The following is a 19,032-nucleotide window of genomic DNA, read 5'->3' as shown; positions in this document are numbered from 1 at the left end:
TTAAGCAGATCAGTTGCTGATGTCAGCTCTAAGCTTTGTGTGTTTCATTTCAGGGGATTAAAATGCTGATCACGGTAACACCACCTTACGAGCCAGAATCCCTCCATCCACAGATTCCACCCCCTGCCATACTACCGAAACCTGGTAAGGACAATCTTAGGCTCCAGAGACTCTTGAAGAAAGTTGCAAAGAAGAATACACCACTAGCCTCCCAGCAAGCCAAATCGTTCCGGTCCAACCTCTCCCCAGTGAGCGAGGCCAGCCCAGACCTAGAGCACAGCGAGCGCTTATCCCCGCTGAAGACCCCAGAAACGTCGACGCGCATCACCATCCGCCTCCCTCCCCGGTTCTCCATCAAGCCAGTCATCCACCACGTCTCATCTCCTTTCCCAAAGGCCAAGCCATTCACACTCAAAGTAACTGAGCAGAGGAGAATCTCTGAACACCTCAAGCTCTCCGTCTCTCCAGTAGCATCCCCTGTGCACAGGCAGTCCCCATGGCAACCAAAAGGGATGACAAAACCAGACACGCCCACCCAGCTGCCCTCTCCACAGGCACATTGTGTATTCGTTTTCCCTGACCCTCCCGTTTCCATCTCACCTGTCATAGAAGCCCCGGTGGAGGTTACCCACGTCACCAAAGTGCATGCGTGTGTCCACAGTGTACAGCCACCCAGAGCGAAGAGCCCCTTACCAGACCAGTCCTCTACAGCCCTCAGCAGTGAGGACAGGCAGCCTTCAGCAGCCCATACTGGCAAAAGCCACTCAGAGCCACCTGCAGGGCCAGCACCAGTCACTCTCAATGCTGATGAGGCTGGAGCTGTTACTCCCAAATCAAAGGACCCCATGCTTCCCACCATGACAGCAGAGCCCCCCTACAAAACCCTTAAGTCTTCAACTCCCAGAGAGCCTGTAGGGACTGCTTTCCCCAGTCCTCTGATGCCAGATGCCCAATTCAGTAGATCAGAAACCCCGGGAAGTGACACAGCAAGGTCCAGAACAGAGTGGGTTCCTGAACTCCCTGAGCCACAGAGCGAAAGCCTAAGGCCAGTGACTCCCCATACAGCTCAGAAGCAAGAAGCCACAGTGCCAGCTGACAATACCAGGGCTTTCTCCACAGAAGCAAAGGAAGAGCTGGTCATTCCACCACAGCCAACAGCCACCATTCCCAGTCCTTCCCCCAAAGCTGAGCCTCCACCACCATCTGTGGAGAAGGCCAGACCTCTTACAGCCAAGCTTAGCGGATGGTCTCGCCTCAAGAAGCACTTGACAGTGGAACCTGAGGGGCCCCAATTCCCAGAAACTGAGCCAGCCAAGGCTGAACAGGAGGAAGCAGGAAGTAAAGCAGAATGCTCTCAAGGTAATGCCAGCCAAGACAACAGGCTGATTAAATCAAGGGCCACCAAAATGTGGGATGCCATTTTATATCAGATGACAACCCTCAAGAGGAGAAAGCAGCATGAGGAAGAAAAAGGGATAAGGAAAGAGGAGGGATTCTCATTCTGGTGCCGCTTGCCCCTTCTCCACAGACCACGTTTTGATGCCCGGAAACTGAAGGAGCTGGCTTCCAAACCAATGATGAAGATCACCACCATGTTAGAGTCGAGCCTGCTCCACCACAAGACACCCGAGGAGCCCAAGAATTTTAACAGGACTGCATCAGGTTGGCAGCTCAAGTGAAGCCAGCTGGATTCCACCTCGGCAACAAGCCCTCCGCTCTCTCGCGGGCCTCCCCAAGGCGCTGCCTGAGTTCTGAGCAGGAAAGTGCCTTTTAGAGCTAGATTTTCCTGCAGTATGGAGGCCAAATGTGAGAAAAATATAAATAAAATCCTTCACAGCCAGCAACCTTATGCTGAGGGCTTTAGGTGGTTATGACTGTACACTACATATCTGTAGCATATATCTGTAGTGCATGCACACACTTCCAGAGTAGCTTGAAGATCTAAGAACAGCTCTATATCTATACGCAGCTTCATTTAAAAATATTCCAATTGGAGATCAGGCTACAAAACCAAACAAGGGACCCACAAAAAGCAGTGAAGCAACCCGTAGAAAACCCCCACTGTAAAGGCACCTTGTTTTTCATTCAGTAAATCAATGGAATTTTAGCTTTATTTTTAAGTGAATCCCAAACCATGCAAGCCCAGAAACAGGACAGGTTGTGGCAATGCAAGTTGCTCCACACTGCCCCAACTAATAGTCCGCCTCCTAGGCTGTAGGATCCAGTTTCAGACTGAAAGAAGGGTTCTGTTTCTAAGCCACCGAGTTTTGTTGAACCTACAGCAGTAGCTTCAATTTCTGGTCACTCAGAACTAGACCGAGATGAATTCCCTTTGCATAGAACACGGGTGACAGGTTGTGGTATATTTCATGCTGCTATCAAACCACACTTTACTCAGTCAAGAAAACAGAATCTCATTAGTTTTAGGTTTTATAATTAATTTGATCTCCCTAAAGGTAAATTTGAGGTTGCAGGAGTCGGGGGGGGGGGGGGGGGGGCGCAATGCGCGGGGAGAGAAGAGACTCTTTAGTTTTGCAGTGATCAGAGAGTTTTTCCATTCTTAAATGCTTTTTGAGTGCAGTTATTGGCCAGGGATTTTCAGAATGATTAGGATTGTTTGCTTCATCTTTTGGGATACCCAACTTGACATAGCTTAATGGGGTCTGAGCTTCAGAGAGCGAGCAAATCAGCAGTTTCTGAAAAAATCAGGTCCCTTTAAGGTGTCTCAGATTGGGCACCCAAAGCCACTAGTGACTCTGGGCCATTCCACATAGGCCAATACAGCAGGGATTTTTTAAAAAAAATAAGACCAGGAGGCTAAAAACAGAGTTTCTAGAAAATAAAGTGGGTTTTTTTTGCAGAGAGATTCAAAAGCATCTTTTCTTGCACAGACCTAAAACATTTCCTACAAATAGCAGCATTTATATGGAACTATTTTGCGGGATTTGAGTGGGGAGCACTGGCCTGAATCTAAAAATTTCCAAGCTACAGCAATCCCCACTGTCCCGACTGTAGCTGAGAGAGGGTCAGTAGTTCCATTTTCAGGAACATCATGAGAAATCACACATTACACCCTTCATGGGGTTCTCATGTGGCTTAGATATTTTTCACGAGAACAGATCACCCTGGACATTGATAGGGATTACAAAACTATCCAGAGTCACAGTAAATGAAAAAAATCTCAAAAGCAATATAAACCTTCAGGTTATGAACCAGCCTCTAGCTACTGACTGTTAGGAGGAAGTTATCCCTCGGGGCAGGTTATCCTATAGCTGCCTACTGAAGGGTTTCTTGCACCTTCTTCTCATTCAGCCAGAGCTGGCCATTGTCAGGGACCACATACTGCACTGAATGGACCCTGATCTGACCCCGAGTGGTGATTCCTATCTGATCTTAGCCACTCTTAGGATGGCAGACTAGGAGAAAGATTAATCTGTTCAAATGTGGCAGCTCCAGTGTTCCCTTATCAGTCTGCCTGAAGGGCCAAAGATGGCAGTTGATAGAAAGGGTACATTATAGTGACCACCTCATACAGAACAGAACATTGTTGGTCTTCCTATTAGTCACCCAGGGAAGCCAATGGCAACCAACTGTTCCTTGTCCTCACTTCTAACTCGGGACAGACTAGTTAGCAACGAAGAACTAGTTTTAGTCACACCTGATCCCCTGCCACCCAGGCGTCAGTAACATTTGTTGGGCTAAAACCTCCATGACCTGCCTCCTCCATTCTGCTCTACAAAACGGGCAGCACTGGCATGCACTCATCCTCTGAGCTCTCTCTCTCTCTCTCTCTGGAGCCTTCAGTCTTCTCCCAAACCTAAGCAAGCCCCAGTGCAATGCACTAGGGATGTCCTAGCAGAGATATGGCCAAAGCATGTCTTGGCAAGGCCTTACAATTGGGGTTTTTTTTTTTAACCCATCAGTTCTCAAGCACTGTAGGAGACATGGAGGCTCCTCTGCACTTCCCATGGCTTTCTGACATTCTATTGCATTTATTTTGATCACAGCTGCTCAGATTTAACACATGGGGGGTGGGGTTGGTAAATATTAAGCAGCATTACACTGAGATCTGGTTTTTCTGGCTATTTTGGGGGGTTTGTTTTGTGGGTTGTTCGGTTTGTTTTTACTTGTTCACAATTGTTTGCATCTCCATAGTCACCAGGCTTAGGAAGTGAGCTCACACAGGGTAAGCATGCAGCTATTTCCACTTCCCTAGTGAGGTTACCATAAGGGGGAATATTTCTGCATAGCTAAGATAAGATAGTATGTTTCACCCCAATGGGAAATTTGATACCTGCTTCTACCTTCTGCGCCTATACACAGGCTAGAGAGCTGGCTGGAATTTCTGATTCCAAACCAACAGCCTTTAAAAAAACAAAAACAAAAAAACCCCAACCACACAACCCACACTTTTGGGTGGGTGGGGGGGTGAAGTTTTATTTCTGAGAAGAAATGAAAACTGAAAATTCTCAGTGTTGAAGAGTCAGAACTCCAGTTTTTGCCCCTGGCCATTTTCCAGTAGCAAAAACGAAAAGAGGAAGGAAGAGGGAAATCCCCAAAAGAAGAATCTGAAAAATTTAAAGGTTTTTCCATGAAACAATTGAGAAAATAAGAATTGCTTGGCAAAACGTACTTCCTATTTTTGGATCAGCTCTAATACGCTATACAGGTGGCCAGGGAGTTAAAATTCCACTGACACAGAAAGGTGGCTTGCTACAAGACAACATTGTAGTGACCTAGGCTGAGAATGGAGGTATTTTGCTTTAGTTAAAATATATCTGTGCAGATAGGCTGGTATTCTCAGGAGTCCAAGAGAGTTAGGCACCCAGATTCCATTGAATTTCAGTGAGATTTGGACATTTATCTCCCTTATGGTCTGCTGAAAAAATTCCAGCCTTATTTTTGGCTCAATCATTTAAAATCTTTTCCCAATTGCTATTTTGTTGTTAATTACATATTTACAGGGTGAGGATTCAGAAATGGCTCTGATTGCTCCTTAGGCCTAATCTATATACACAAAACTAATGAATTAACTTAGAGATTGGCTAAAAATCCTATCTAGTTGCACCAGTACAACCTCTAGAGTGGATGTAGTTACGCCTGTATAAAGGTGCTTATCCTTGTATAGTTTATTCATCTTTCCTTACAGGAATAGGTATACTGACATAAAACACTTTTAGACCAATGTAATTACCTCAGAACTATTGGTTTTACCATGACTATCCCAGTATAGTCAAGACAGTCTAAACTAGAAAGTTGTATAAGGCTTTAGTGAACAGAAATCTCTACTAAAACTTCAAGACAATCCTTTTAAGCAGTACCTATTTTCTTCAAACTCTTCAAATACAGCACAAGGAGCTTGTCTTCCCTAGGAAGCTACAACCTGCATCATATGAATTAGAACATGATTTCACAACCAGCAGAGACAGCGCACAGGTAGTGTAACAACTTGTCTGCTGGTTGCAGGAAAGGTTTAGCCATGAGCGGTTGGAACACACACTGAACACATGTCGTCCATGTCTAAACCGACTGCAAAGTCATATTAGTTAATGATCTCAAGTTTCAGGGGGTAGCCGTGTTAGTCTTTAAGGTGCCACCAGACTCCTTGTTGTTTTTGTGGGTACAGACTAACCCACTTTCTTCACAGATGCAACTGAAGAAGTGGGGTTTTACTCACGAAAGCTTATGCCCAAATAAATCCGTCTTTAAGGTGCCATTAGTTAACGCTGTATCAAGATAAGTGTCTTAAGCGGCCTAATTTCCTAGCAAAGTCAACGCCAAATTGTTGCCAAGAAGCTTGCCTCCGGTGAAGTCAAATTAAACTCAAATATAAATGGTTCAGGTCACTGATCTTTAAATCTGAAGATCGTGTTTATAAAACATACTGGTTTGGAATTTTCAGGGAGGGAAAATACACTGAGAGAGTCTCATTTTAACTCTGCATGACAAGGTTTCCAAATGCTTCCCCAGTTTTGTTTTGTTGTTTTAGTTTGTTTCTGCATAGTTGCTTTGGGACGTCATCAGCTATTTGCAGTTTCCTGTAATCGTGGTCAAGAGTTCAGTTCTTCAGCCAGATGTCCTTGATTGGTGGCCCTTTTGTCCGATAGCATACAGTAGCCTCTTTCTAATGCCAAAACAAGTTTCCTTAAAAAAAAAAAAAAAAAACACAAACCAAAAACCAGAACCTAGAAACACAGAAAAATCTATTTGTTGCCTAGTAATAGTAACTCCACTGCAGCAAAGTTGGCACACACAAAGGACACCAATTACCATCGATGGGCTCTGCATTATTAGCATCAAGTGGAGCAACTAACATTTATTACAGCTGGGAGGTTAGGCCAATTTGGCAAGAGAAGATCACTCAGTAGTTATTGGAATTTCAACCCACATTCTGTCCTATAGTGACAGTGACCCAGGGAACAAGGCAGGTCTCACAAAGATGAGAGGGAAGGTGCTTGTTTGTTTTAGCAGTTTAAAAAGGTGTACAACTGCTTGTTTTTTGCTGTGCCCCTCCCCGCCACCTCACTGCATTTGCAATGAAGCCCAGTCTGCTGCCTAGGCAAAACAACTGGCTGGGAGCTCAGTTTCCAGAATGGAGAGTAGGCCAAAGCAGGCCACAGTGCATTGCTTAGCCCTACGACACATTCAGTAAAGGAGGGCTTGTTTCTGGAACCATGGACATTGGAAAGAAGAGATCATGGATTTCCAGAGGGAACAGGAGACCTTTGGAACTGGCTGTATTAGCAATCTGCACTCCTACTACAGGCTGTCTCCTAAGAGACAGTCGTTCAATGTATTAAGACCTCTGTTGATCAAGGTTGGCGGACACTGTGGATAGTTCTCTGAAAACATCCACTCAATGTGCAGCGGCAGTCAAGAAAGTGACCAGAATGTTGGGAATCGTTAAGAAAGGGATAGATAATAAGACAGAAAATATCATATTGCCTCAATATATATCCATGGTACACCCACATCTTGAATACTGCATGCAGATATGGTCGCACCATCTCAAGAAAAGATATATTGGAATTGGAAAAGGTTCAGAAAAGAGCAACAAAAATTATTAGGGATATGGAACGACTACCATATGAGGAGAAATTAATAAAACTGGGACTTTTCAGCTTGGAAAAGAGACTACTAAGGGGGGAGGAGTGGGGGATAGGATAGAGGTTTATAAAATCATGACTGGTGTGGAGGAAGTAAGAAAGAAAGTGTTATTTACTCCTTCTCATAACACAGGAACTAGGGGTCACCAAATGAAATTAATAGTCAGCAGGTTTAAAACAAACCAAAGGAAGTATTTTTTTCCCCCACACAGAGTCAACCTGTGGAACTCCTTGCCAGAGGATGTTGTGAAGGCCAAGACTATAACAGGGTTTAAAAAAAACAACAAACTAGATAATTTCAGGAAGAATAGCTCAATCAACGGCTATTAGCCAGGATGGACAGGGATGGTGTCCCTAGCCTCTGTTTGCCAGAAGCTGGGAATGGGCAACAGGGGATGGATCACTTGATGATCTGTTCTGTTCATTCCCTCTGGGGCACCTGGCATTTGCCACTGTCAGAAGACAGGATACTGGGCTAGATGGACCTTTGGTCTGACCCAGCATGGCCATTCTTATGTTCCTATGTTCTTATGACATGTTGTGGAAAGAGAAAGGGGACGGCAATAACTAAACCCCTTCAATGTGTGGTTGAAGTTACTAAGGTATTATGTGGTGGCAGCCAATCAGTAACTTTACAAGCCATCACTTGGAGACAACCTGTTGTTTCATGAGGCTGCCAAGAGGAAGTGGAGGGTGCGGGGGAGAACGCGCAACACCCTGCCCTGCGACACTTCATGGCGAGCCTTCCAGTGGCTTAAAAAGTGGCATCATGGGGCTCCCCATGAGCAGAAAAGCAGAGTGTGAAAGGGGACTGCGTGATGAGGAAGGGGGAGAGAAGTGCTAAACAAGATAGGTAGGGAGAGAAGACACACTCAAGACATGAAACAATCACAGAAGCAAGCGAAAGCAGAGGTGAAGCCCAGCACCCAAAGCCATTTCAACCTTTTTGTCTTTAAGTACCAACATTTGGAGCCAGAGAAAGACTCTGAACTGCAGTACTGTCGGGCAACGGTGCCAAGCCCTCACCATTTAGAGTATTGGCTATGGCTGTCCTAAGGGAGGTCTAGTCATTGCCGGTTTGCCTTTTGAGGAGGGACTGAGTGATTCAGAGACAGGAGTCTAAATCTCCTAGACAGGCTCAAACTAATGAAGTGGTTTATTTCCCTGGATGGGGAGGAAAACCCCTTTAAGTGAGCAGCAGGAACTCAGATAATGAGATTTAACCGCACCTAGGAGAGTCAAGCTCAGCAAGGCCAGGCTTGGCACATGAAAGGAGAGTACAGCAAGGGGAATCTATGTAGATTTAGAGGATAAGGTATATGATGAAAGCAGAGAGTTGAAGCAGGTTTTAGAAATGAGGAGCAGAGAGGTAGGTATGGTCACAAAGTGATCTATAGGCCTCCACGTCTGTATACACAATCCCATGGGATGGGAACACGTGTGGTAATTAGGGAGGGATGGAAGAGGTGCTTTTGTAAAGATTGAGTGCTACATAAAGCTTGGAAAGTCAATAAAGATTTTATGAGAAGTCAAACTCTGGTTTTTCCTGCGCAGAGCGTCACTCAGGGTGCTTTGCCATTATCACACCACTCGGAACGAGCTCTTCTTTGCCCTTAAGTCATCTACTACTGGCCACTTAAAATAGCACAGGGATATCTATTAATACAAGCACCAGGGTCCTCTGAGGGTGAGGAACAGTCTCTGGGTTTCAAGTGGGCACAGATAACATCTACGCTCTTCCCCTCCCTGCTTAACGTGACTAGACCGTTCCTTCTGCGCTACTTTATCTAGAAACAGTGCACCTTTTCATAAGATCACTCCCCACCCCACCCCCAAGCATAGGCCTGATCCAAATGCCACTGAAGTCAATAGGAATCCTTTCATTGACCTCAATGGTCACTGGATCAGGTCCCATGAACACATTGGACACAGAGGACTTGGTCAGCTTCCATGACTATCTGGAATGAACTCCAACTACCCTCCCCTCCCCCGCACCTACAGTTCTTACTCTTTACAGTATAAGAGATCCTATTAAGCCATGTCTAGTTCAACCAAGGCACTTTTACTCTGAGTGGGGCTGAGGTCAGTAGCTTCCATAAAATAGTCTGATCTGCCAGGTAAGTTTTCTAGCTGCAGCTAACATGGGCATCCTACACTGCACAGCTGCTAGAAAGAATTTCTTCGTGCATGCCCTTCTCCTTCTACCCCAAAGAGGATTGTTTGCCAAGAAGTAGGAACCCACCTTTTGTCCATACAGTACCTTCCAACCCACTCAAGTCTGGCTGGCAACGTAGAATGTATAGGCTGAAAAAACAGGTTTTACGCTTATTGTGCTGAATCGTCCTAGCTGTCCTGCCAGAGAAGTACCAGGTGGTTCTCCTACAGTCAGAGGTTTTTCTCACCTACCTGGTTGATTGGTACTCCACACACGCTATTGCTCCGTTGCATCATCTATCAACACCTTCTTGTACTGGCCATGTCCAGTCGCTACAAACTTGTACTTCTTGCCAGAACCGGAGGTCTGAATGGAGGAAAGAAGTGAGGATTAGGGTCCTTCCTCAAGTGTCCATCTCAGCCAATGCAAATAATTCTTAATATTTAAGAAACTTAAAGAAGGAGTCAAATAAATTGAAGTCTGAGGAGCAGGTGAGGTTCTTGGACTTCAATATTTTAATGTGGCCCAGGTTCCCACATGGGGTGAGAGCTTACTATTGCCTGTTCCTACCACCTTTTTGCCTAGACAAATACATACAATAAAATAATAATAGAGACGGATAATTATTGGACCTGTCAGATAATACAATTTTAAAAATCATCATACATCAATGGTAAGATGCAGCTCAGTCAAACCTCTCCGGTAACCCTATACCAAAAGGAAAGGCTGTATCAGAGTTGAACTTCTATGGAGCCAGGACTATTCTCAATCTTGGGTCAGTACCTTTTAATGCACTATACCCATGCACCCTTAGAGGCCTCTACACCTTTCAGAACTAGAAGGCAGCCAAGAAACAGAACCCCAGGTATCTAAGCCGCTCTGCACTTCCAGAAAATTAAGCTATTATTTAACAATTTTAAAAAACTTAACGATTAGCCCAACCTGTAGAGTTTCAATCCAAATGCAAATGATATCAGAGTTTGGGGGAAGGGGGGGAAGAAGAGAACCTTGGGCTTTCGTCCCAGCCCTTCATTAAATTAGTGGAGATGTTTCTTACAAGGGATACATTTAGAAAAGAAGACAACATGCCTTCCTGTTACTGCCATGGAGGACACCTCCTTTGGTCTAGGCCTTTGCTTCCGTTAGTAGGCAACCTCAACCCATGCTCCAATATACGGGCACCCTTGTGACCTAAGGGAGAATTCTCTTGAACAAACTCAGCCCCAATACCATAAAGCAAGTGCTATAACAGAGACACCTAGGGAGAAGCTACTTACCTTGATGTTGCCTTCATTTTTGGGGGTACCCTTCTGTTCCCACATGCTTCGCTTATTCACAATATCTCCAGCCACAATATCCTGGGGACACAAGAATGAATCTCATCACCCTGCCACCAACACAGCTGAAAGCTGCCTTTGTTCCTTTCACACTTACTGAAGCCACCTGCCCAATAACTATGGTATGTGGCCATGTGTTTGGGTAGAGTCACACTGGGCAGGAATATGGCTGCATAGCAGGGGCATAAGACTCCCTTTTCTTAACCATCCTCCAACATTTGGTATTTTAACAGGACACTGGATCTAAGGCCCAACATGTAGGTTTTATAGGGAAAAGGGTTTACAATATTAAGACGTATTAATAGGAAAGTTTTTTTCCTAGGAAGCTTTAAGTGAAGCAGTTTTCAAAGAGACATTTTTGCCTTGAGCCCTTTGCAACCTAGATGTTGCAGCATTGTGCCAGCACTTGAACCAGAAAATGCAATTCACTAGAAATGGAGAGTAACTGCTTTCCATTGTTCAAATTTACCACTTGCCTGTCCCAAATTTACCACTGAGCCATCGATACGAAGCAACTGGGGTGGCTCTTAGTGCAGACAAGGAAACAACTGTTTTCAGCCATTCAGTTTAACTCCATTTCAAGCCAGGATAAACAAAACCAGTTTCCTTGGTATGTGCACTCTTGTAGCTGGGGCTAATCCAGGTACGGACAAAGCTCTAGTGAACTGTAGGAAGTAGAGACAGAACATCTGAAAGTTTTAACATGGATGTCAATAGAAAAGGGGAAGAATGGGGTTTTAACCTGACATTGCTACTCCTGATACCATTGTCCTTTCAAGTCCCTACTCCACAGTGATATGCACCTGAGTAAATTTGAGTAAACCCAGCCAACCATGTAGCAGGGTAACTTTTCTTTCTGAAGTTCATGCTGTTAGACACAGGTGCAGCCCTCTGACATGAAACAAAGAGCTATATCCCTTCTCCTGTAGTAGGGTTGTCTGGGCATATAAAGCTCAGCAGTCTTACCTTACAGGATGGCGACTTAACAGAGGACTGAGCTGCAACCTCTCCAGTCTCCCAGAGGTTTTTTGTGCTGGCTACAACCATGCTTGTGGTGGCAAGTTCAAGGGAAGATTGTCGGACAAGTTTCTGAACCTTCTCGGATGTCTGGAAACGAAGCAAATCAAAGTGAAAGTGTTCCGAGCACTTGCAGATTTTTGTGAATAACTTCTTGGGGAAGGAGGTTGTAAATTATCATTCCGATGGATACATTAACTACAGAGTCAAAGGACAGAAACAAATAAGAACATGGAGGCTAAGTAGAAGAACATTGTGCCCATTCAGGACAGAGAAATGCAGGGACGAGACAGCCCTAGTCTGGTATAGTAAGATATGAGAAAATGGCTTGTTCACATCTCCAGTGCTCCTGCTCAAAAGCCACAAGATTCCTTATCCTGACGAATTAAAGAGCATGGAGGGATTTAGGAAGATTAGATTCAATCTCTTCCAGTATTATTATAGCTAGCTGCTAGGGCGGAGTCTACAAAGACCAAAGAAGGTGAGGACTATCCAGAACAGAATAGAGCCTATATGGGGCTGGGGGCTGAGAGCGTGCCACCTATGTGATTGAGCGCATCACCTCAATGGCATGAGTGTACTGCTCCAGTCTGTCATCAATCTTGGAAACAGGAAGTGGTGGCTGAGTCTTCTTCACGCTGTTGCTAGAGAAAGAAGGAAGGAGGAATTAAGTCTTATTGCTTTAAGCTCATCAGAGTGAGGTCTACCCAAGCCTCTTTCGGGAAGAAGCCACTAGTTTCCTCCCATCCCCCCCGAAAGTCACAAATGCTGGTTCTGAAAGATGTTCAAGTGACCCACTAAGCAATAGGACACTGTTCCCCCTCAACCCACGATCACTTGAAATTGTGCCTTTGGTTCAGGTGCGGGTCTGTGTTACAGTAATACCCAAGTCAAAGCCCAGTGGAGAATTACCACCAGGTCATTCAGTGGAAGGAGAATTACCTTTTCTTTATGGAGCGGTTCAGGGATTCAGTTCGGTCTGTGATCTAAATGGGGAGAGATGAGAAAGAAGAGACATCAGTTTTCCCTGCTGCCCCAAGTCCCTCATTTTAATTGGTCATAACTCAAATCAGTGAGTTCTCCCCACCCCTGAGAAATTTGGGTAGTTTCAAAACTATCTTGTTTCCGCCCATCTCCCTACCTATACCCTGGAATGACTGAACCAGTCAGCCAGCCCCTGGGGTGTCCCTAAAACTCCCCACTTTGCAATCAAGAGGTGGCAACTTCTTCTGCAACAGCAATGATGGTAGATGCAAGAGATCTGATGGTGCTGGACCAACAAGTTCTGGATATGGCTTCAAAGTGGATGAGCTATCAGGAAAGCGAGCTTCCAGAGCATCATAGGATGAACAGCAAAGAGTCAAACATCTGTATTTTAAAAAGCTTCCCCCACAATGTTTCCAGCCCAGTGATTCCCCCATCTTGAAGGAAGAGTCACATATAGGGCAGAGTGCAGGAGGAAAAGCTGCATGACACCTGTACCTCGTCCATTCCCCACTGAAGCCACAGCCTGATCCTGTTCTCTGAGGGTCACTAATTCCTCCGGCCACAGGAGCCACTAACATGCATGGGGGCTGCCAGTGTAAGCAGTAACCTGACCACCAAGCTTCCCTCCTCCTATCCCATCATATTCCAGCATATGGGTGACCCTGGGGCCAAGCTGCAGGGCCTCTCCACTGTAAGACTCACATAGGCTCTTGGTGATGAGGAGAATGGAAGGGGCAGGTATAGAAAGGTAAAGAGAAGAGCAAAAAAAAAACATAAAAGCAGGAAAAAGAGGAAGATGGACAGAAAATGGCATCGTGACAGAACATAGTTGCACTGGCCATTCCACTGCAAGAAGGCTCCAAGACAGAGGAGTGATTTAACCAGCAGAGCCTTCTGGCAAATCAAACCCTATTGAAAAGTTTACTTGCAGAAGGACTTGTACAAGAAATTAGCCCAAAACAAGCTGTGCACTCACACACCAAGGTGCAGCAGATGAGCTTACATATCCAACAAGCATCTGACAAGACAAACTTGTCCAATTGCTGTGTGGACATACGCAAGATACATTAGAAGAGGCTGTTTGTAGACGCCCTCAAGCTCTATTACTTTAAACGGGGATGCATTAGGATGATCGTTCTGCTGGTTTATAGCATACTTGTTTGGGAGTATTCTCTGTAAAATGCACCTCTTGCTGAGCAGTTCCTATCACGTCCATTTTCTGCTCTGGAAAATTATTCCATTATCAGCAGGGCTCAGCCTGTCAGAGCTGCAACATTTCAGAGGCTGGGGAGTGTTTGCAGTTTGAGCTCAGGACTGTGAATCCAGGAACAGAGAATCAGCCCTCTATTCCCAGCTCAAGCAGCAAGTTAATTGGCAACTTGGACAGGCTGTAGATCACCATCTGTGTCTGGGCTTCCGAAGAGTAGTGATAGCACATCACAACCCGCATCTGTTGGGTATTTACAGTAATTTTTGTAATCCTTGGAGGAGAGGCACTACACAGGAACAAGGGATTGCTCTATTGTTCCATTCCCCCATCAAGAGTCCAGCATTAACACTGCTCGCACGTCCAGAGAGCTATTACAAGTACAAACCGGAGAAGTTGCTTCATTTCTGCATGACGCTCTAAAGTCTATTCACAGCCTTTCTGCACTGCTCATTTACTGGAACCCTGCTCCCCAGCCCAGACCTTCACACTGATGAATTTTCTGAACTCCTCGATTCGTTCAGAGGACAGAAGGGAACATTATAAATATCTAGCTGACCTCCTGGCTCCAGGCCATGAAGAAAGTCTGTGGCAAGACTTCGGGTACCTAACGTCCCTTCTTCTGTGGCTGTTACTTCACGCCTTGAGAACCCCTTCATTCCTCCATTGCTTTCATTTTTTAAATCCCCCTTTCCTGGCTAAAGAGGCCTTTGGAGTATCAGACTGCTACTTGTTACGCTGAGACCTCACACACCCATCCAGGAACTCTGGATCTAAGAGACACGAGCTTCAACTGCCTGAGCTAAAGGAGCAAGCTTCCCCGTCTCACGCCAGTAGACACTATTGTGGTTAAAATAAGAGTATGTCCTAAAGCTTGTGCTCTAATAAATTGGTTAGTCTCTCAGGTGCCACAAGTCCTCCTTTTCTTTTTGCTGATACAGTCTAACACGGCTGCTACTCTGAAACCTGTCCTAATCCTATGTTTCTCCCCGCAGGCTCATGCCTTTCCAAACCAGTCCCAGCCTGGAACGATTCCATTCTTGGTTTCTTATGGATGATCCAGGCTTTTAAATATATATTTTATAGTTTAAACAAAATTCCTTCCACTGCTTGTGCATAAGTCCTTTCTGCTTTGCAAAGATTGTGAGCACCTCTCTCCCCTGAACGAATGCGTGTACAACCTGATTGGTGGGGAAGCTTCCCCACCAACGCCATAAAGGCCCCTTCGGAGGCAGTATTTAACCCCTTCCCTACTGGATATTTAACCCCTTCCCTGCTGTGTATGGGATTGGTCATAGCAATAGTTCCCTAGGAAGGTATAGGTATTTGGGGGTTACTCTGCAAGAGAGCTTCTGTCCCTAGTATCAAAGGTAGGGTGGGATTTTTTCAGAAGCACAAGCCCTACTCTGCTCTCACTGAAGTCCATGGTTAAGCTCCAAAACTAGATTGTTTCTCTTTTGCCACCCACTCTGCTCAGTGCAGTGAGGGTTTTTTCTTCCTGGCTGGATAGTCACACACATTCCCATCACTCGTCACAATGCAAACAGACTGGGGCCAGAATCCAGGTAGTTCTATTGCTCCCCAGAAGTTTGATTTTTATTCTTAATGTTTCCTGTAACGTAACAAAGCTCTGCTCCCTGTCTGAGCAGCTCCTCCGACCGTTACAGACGAAACACTCCCCTTGCTACAGGTTTCTTGTCCACACCTTTTGAAAGTGTTATAACTCTTCCTGACCAGGCAACCTTGAGTCACATGCAGGTAGCATGGGGTTTAAGAGTCACAAAGGGAGCACAATGCTAACAGGTGCTTAAGAGGCCACCCGAACGCTCAGCCATCACCCCAAAGATGAATGAAATCTGCATGCACTGGACTCCTCACTCTCCATCCTAATCCGTGACCAACAAGATCAACTCTGACAGGAGAAGAGCCATTTTCCCCATACACCTACCATATCTGGATACACAGGGCTGCGTATCTACAGGACATTGAGGGGGGAAGTGTATAAAGCAGACCCAGTATTACATGCTAGGAAACAAGACAGACTATCAGTGATTAAATTCATGAATGTTGAAGATGGCCAAGGTTACTACCACTTTGTATTATAAAAGTTCTTAGAGGCCCCAGTTGAGACTAGGGCACCATTGTGCTAGGTGCTGTACATCCCCATAGGGAGAGGCAATCCCTGCTCCAAAGAGCTGACCGTGTAAGTAGACAAGCCAGACAACAGGTGGAGAAAGGATTACACCCATTTTACAAGTGAGGGAGAGAGAGAGTAAGTGACTTTCCCAGGGTCACACTGGAAGTCTGTTGAGCACTGTTGAGCTCGCAAGTGAATCCAGATCTCCTGAGGTCTCAAGTATTAGACCATCTTTCCTCCCAACTACATAGCCTCACCAGTCAGGTCTCTTCTCACTAAGGTTTAGTCCAGCTCTAACTGCACTTGCGATTCAGAGCACTCTTAGTAGCATGTACCGTCGTGGAACTCGCTGGGGACTGGCCGTCACATTGTTCATCCTCTTCCCCTTCCACGCTGGAGGTGCTCGGCGCTTTCTGGCGTTTTTCTGGCGTCTCCTCCTCCTCATTCCTCCTCCTCTTTTTCTCCTGAATGCAAAGAATGAGCAGATCAGGAGCAAAGCCGATTAAACGCCCACTGTAACAAGTGTCAGATCCACCCCCACAAATGAAACTTTGGGCAAAGACACTGAGCTTTCTTTCACATGTAAAAAATTCATTCCCCCAGTTATCATTTAAAAAGACAACATTTTTACAGGTGCAAGGTCACAAAATGAACTGGTGAGGCATTCTGCATGAGTTTTCACAAAGACATTTCCCATCAATTTTGCCCAGCCCCCATTAGAAAGGAATATATATCCTCACTCTCAGGCAGGGGACAGGGAAACTAACTAAATTTATTCTGAGGAGCTATGAAGCCATACCACCCCCTAATAAGAGGGATGTCATGATATATGCAATCACAGTCCATCTTAAATGTTTATTACAACTCAGAGTGACACAGACAGGCTTCCATACAGCTTGAGTTCCAGCTTTGTCTCCCTTGTTTACCAGGGCCACACCATGCCTTGAACTATATACAGCACAGACACCCCTAGGGGATGGAAGGCAGCAATGCTGGACCCCAATTTCAGATCTATTAGTAGATCAGGCCAAGGCTTCTCAGAGCATGGGACAAAAAAAGGGGGGGAGGGGGGCACGGTTCTGAACACACAGGTTCAGAATTTCCTTAAGAGTCCTATATCTGTGGCTTTATAGGACTGGAGAAACTGTGACACTCTCCGTAATGAATGATTATGAGAGAAGGCAGAACGCATATACCACAGCAGAGAATTAGAACACAGAATTACAGGCCTTGTGGTGCTACTTGTCAGAATAGCACTAAGTTCTCCATTATGTGCAGTGACTGATTTTTGGGAGGGGGGAGGAAGAGGGGAGGAGGGAAGAAAGGAGCCAGTAAACATGAAAGTGGCATCTGCACACTTAAGCTATGTGTAGCTGGGGATGCTTGCATAGCTGCAGCTATACCAGTGCAAACTGCCAGGGTAGACGTGCTGCACCATCGTAAGGCAGAGCGTACGCTAGTGTGACCCTTTAAGCTACTGGGATAGGTAAGTATCACAAGTACAAGCCCTGTTTTACACATTGCTGCGATGCATCTACCCCACACGGATGGTCCCCCATGAAGTCACAGCCCTACCAAGAGAGATCACAGATCCAATATTTCTGCTCTGACCTCCTGCCCAGCTTTCTCCTCCTCTTCTTCCTCCTGCTGCTCTTGAATGCATTCTGCCTCAAAAAGTTGCTGAGGCTCCTCTGTCTCCAGCGGCTCCTGCCTCATCTCCTCATTCTCCCCGGGAATCTCCTCTGGGCCCTCCTGATTCAGCTGGACCTGCTCCAGCTTGACTTCAGCTTCCCTCAGACCACTGTCCTCTTCCTCATAGGAGTGTCTTGGAGACCTAGAGGTGGGGAGGGGAAGAAGCCTTTGAGAAGGGAAAGAAGTGTTTCAAACCCACTGAAAATCTGGTGTCCCGTACCTTTAAAACGCCAGTTATAATTGTAATAGCCCAACGGGAGCTCTAAAAATACTGTGCAAATACAGGTGTACTCATTAGTGCACCTCGGTTTTGGTTTAATGAGAAGCTAGTGCATGGCAGAGCAGGTCAGTAGAACAGTAAGAAGAATTACAAACACTTTCGGGAAGTTTATACTAAGACATGGATGAAATCCTTCAAAAACAGAAGGCAAATCAGGTCCACTCCTTTATCATTGTTTGCATTGTGGTGGCACATGGAAGCCCCAACTTAAAACAGAGGCCCCACTGCACCAGGTGCTGTACAAGCAGAGCATGAGGTAGCTCTTCAGGGCAGCGACTTACAGACTAAACAGACTGAGGGTGGGAGGACGAAAAAAATGGAGGCAGAGAGACTTGCCCAGGGTCAATGGCAGAGCTGGGAACAGGAGCCAAGTCTCCCGATTCCCAGCCCAGTGTTCTGTCCACTGGTCCACATTCATTCTAGCAGCAGGAGCTGGACCCAAAGCCTATTTAAGTCAATAGGATCCTTTCCATTGATTTCAGTGGGCTTTGGCTCAGGCCCGAGGCGGTTTATCACATTTGTTTGGCTCCATGTACTGTACTTGATTACATGAGGCAACTTCCTTTCTGAACAACTTCTGCAGCGCTAGATACCAGCATTACACAGACAGGAGAGCGCTTTCAAAACCTCAAGCCTCCAATTTCTCAACCTTCATGTCAGACGCAAAGTCCCATCTGAAATGGGTCTGGGGCTAAAGCACAGCATGAGAGGAGTACAGTACAGTAATGGCGGAGGAAGACTGGGAAGAACTAAGAGGTAAATGTCACTTCTCCGTGCTACAGAATTCCTGCTCCAGTCTCAACTGCAAAGATAACAAGAAATAATGCCTCCACAGGTCTAGCTCCAGATGTATGGAGCAGGAGGAGATCCCCCCCCCCCCTCCCTGAGCTCCAGAGCTGGACTTCCGCTGCCCAGCTAGGCTCTAACCGAGATCCCTTCTAATTCTGAGGCCATTTGGGTTAACTTGTGTGGTCAGAGGTTGGGCAAGACTAGCTTGAGTTCAAGGAGACTTCTCCCCCTTGTTCTTTTGTTCCCCTGCCATCTTCCAGGAGAATTTGATTTCTAACTACAGGACAGTCTGCCTTATTCATTAGGGTACAAGAACCATTTACAC

At 45.8% G+C, this 19,032-nt stretch overlaps 2 protein-coding genes across 7 annotated transcripts in view; one reads left to right on the top strand and one right to left on the bottom strand.

The window, feature by feature from the left end:
• The window catches only part of LOC119566396 (proline-rich protein 33), a 30,811-nt gene extending 22,111 nt beyond the window's left edge, over positions 1-8,700 (top strand). The window contains exon 2 of the mRNA XM_037899628.2: positions 54-8,700. Coding sequence (XP_037755556.1) covers positions 63-1,679 — 1,617 coding nt within the window. The 5' untranslated portion in view covers positions 54-62 and the 3' untranslated portion in view covers positions 1,680-8,700. The remainder of the gene's footprint in view (positions 1-53) is intronic.
• LSP1 (lymphocyte specific protein 1) overlaps positions 1-19,032 on the bottom strand; it is an 83,065-nt gene that overhangs the window by 7,100 nt on the left and 56,933 nt on the right. For all 6 annotated transcript variants that reach the window (XM_007062968.4, XM_043548222.1, XM_037899629.2 and 3 more), the window contains 7 exons: positions 17,558-17,780; positions 16,282-16,410; positions 12,558-12,601; positions 12,178-12,259; positions 11,565-11,705; positions 10,539-10,619; positions 9,513-9,627 (listed from right to left, as the gene is read on the bottom strand). In XM_007062968.4, coding sequence (XP_007063030.2) covers positions 9,538-9,627; positions 10,539-10,619; positions 11,565-11,705; positions 12,178-12,259; positions 12,558-12,601; positions 16,282-16,410; positions 17,558-17,780 — 790 coding nt within the window. In that variant the 3' untranslated portion in view covers positions 9,513-9,537. The remainder of the gene's footprint in view (positions 1-9,512; positions 9,628-10,538; positions 10,620-11,564; positions 11,706-12,177; positions 12,260-12,557; positions 12,602-16,281; positions 16,411-17,557; positions 17,781-19,032) is intronic.

Source organism: Chelonia mydas, chromosome 6 (assembly GCF_015237465.2).
Source record: "Chelonia mydas isolate rCheMyd1 chromosome 6, rCheMyd1.pri.v2, whole genome shotgun sequence".
NCBI classification, from domain to species: domain Eukaryota; kingdom Metazoa; phylum Chordata; order Testudines; family Cheloniidae; genus Chelonia; species Chelonia mydas.
Note: the sequence above shows the minus strand (reverse complement) of the source record. Positions and strands in the feature narration are given on the sequence as shown.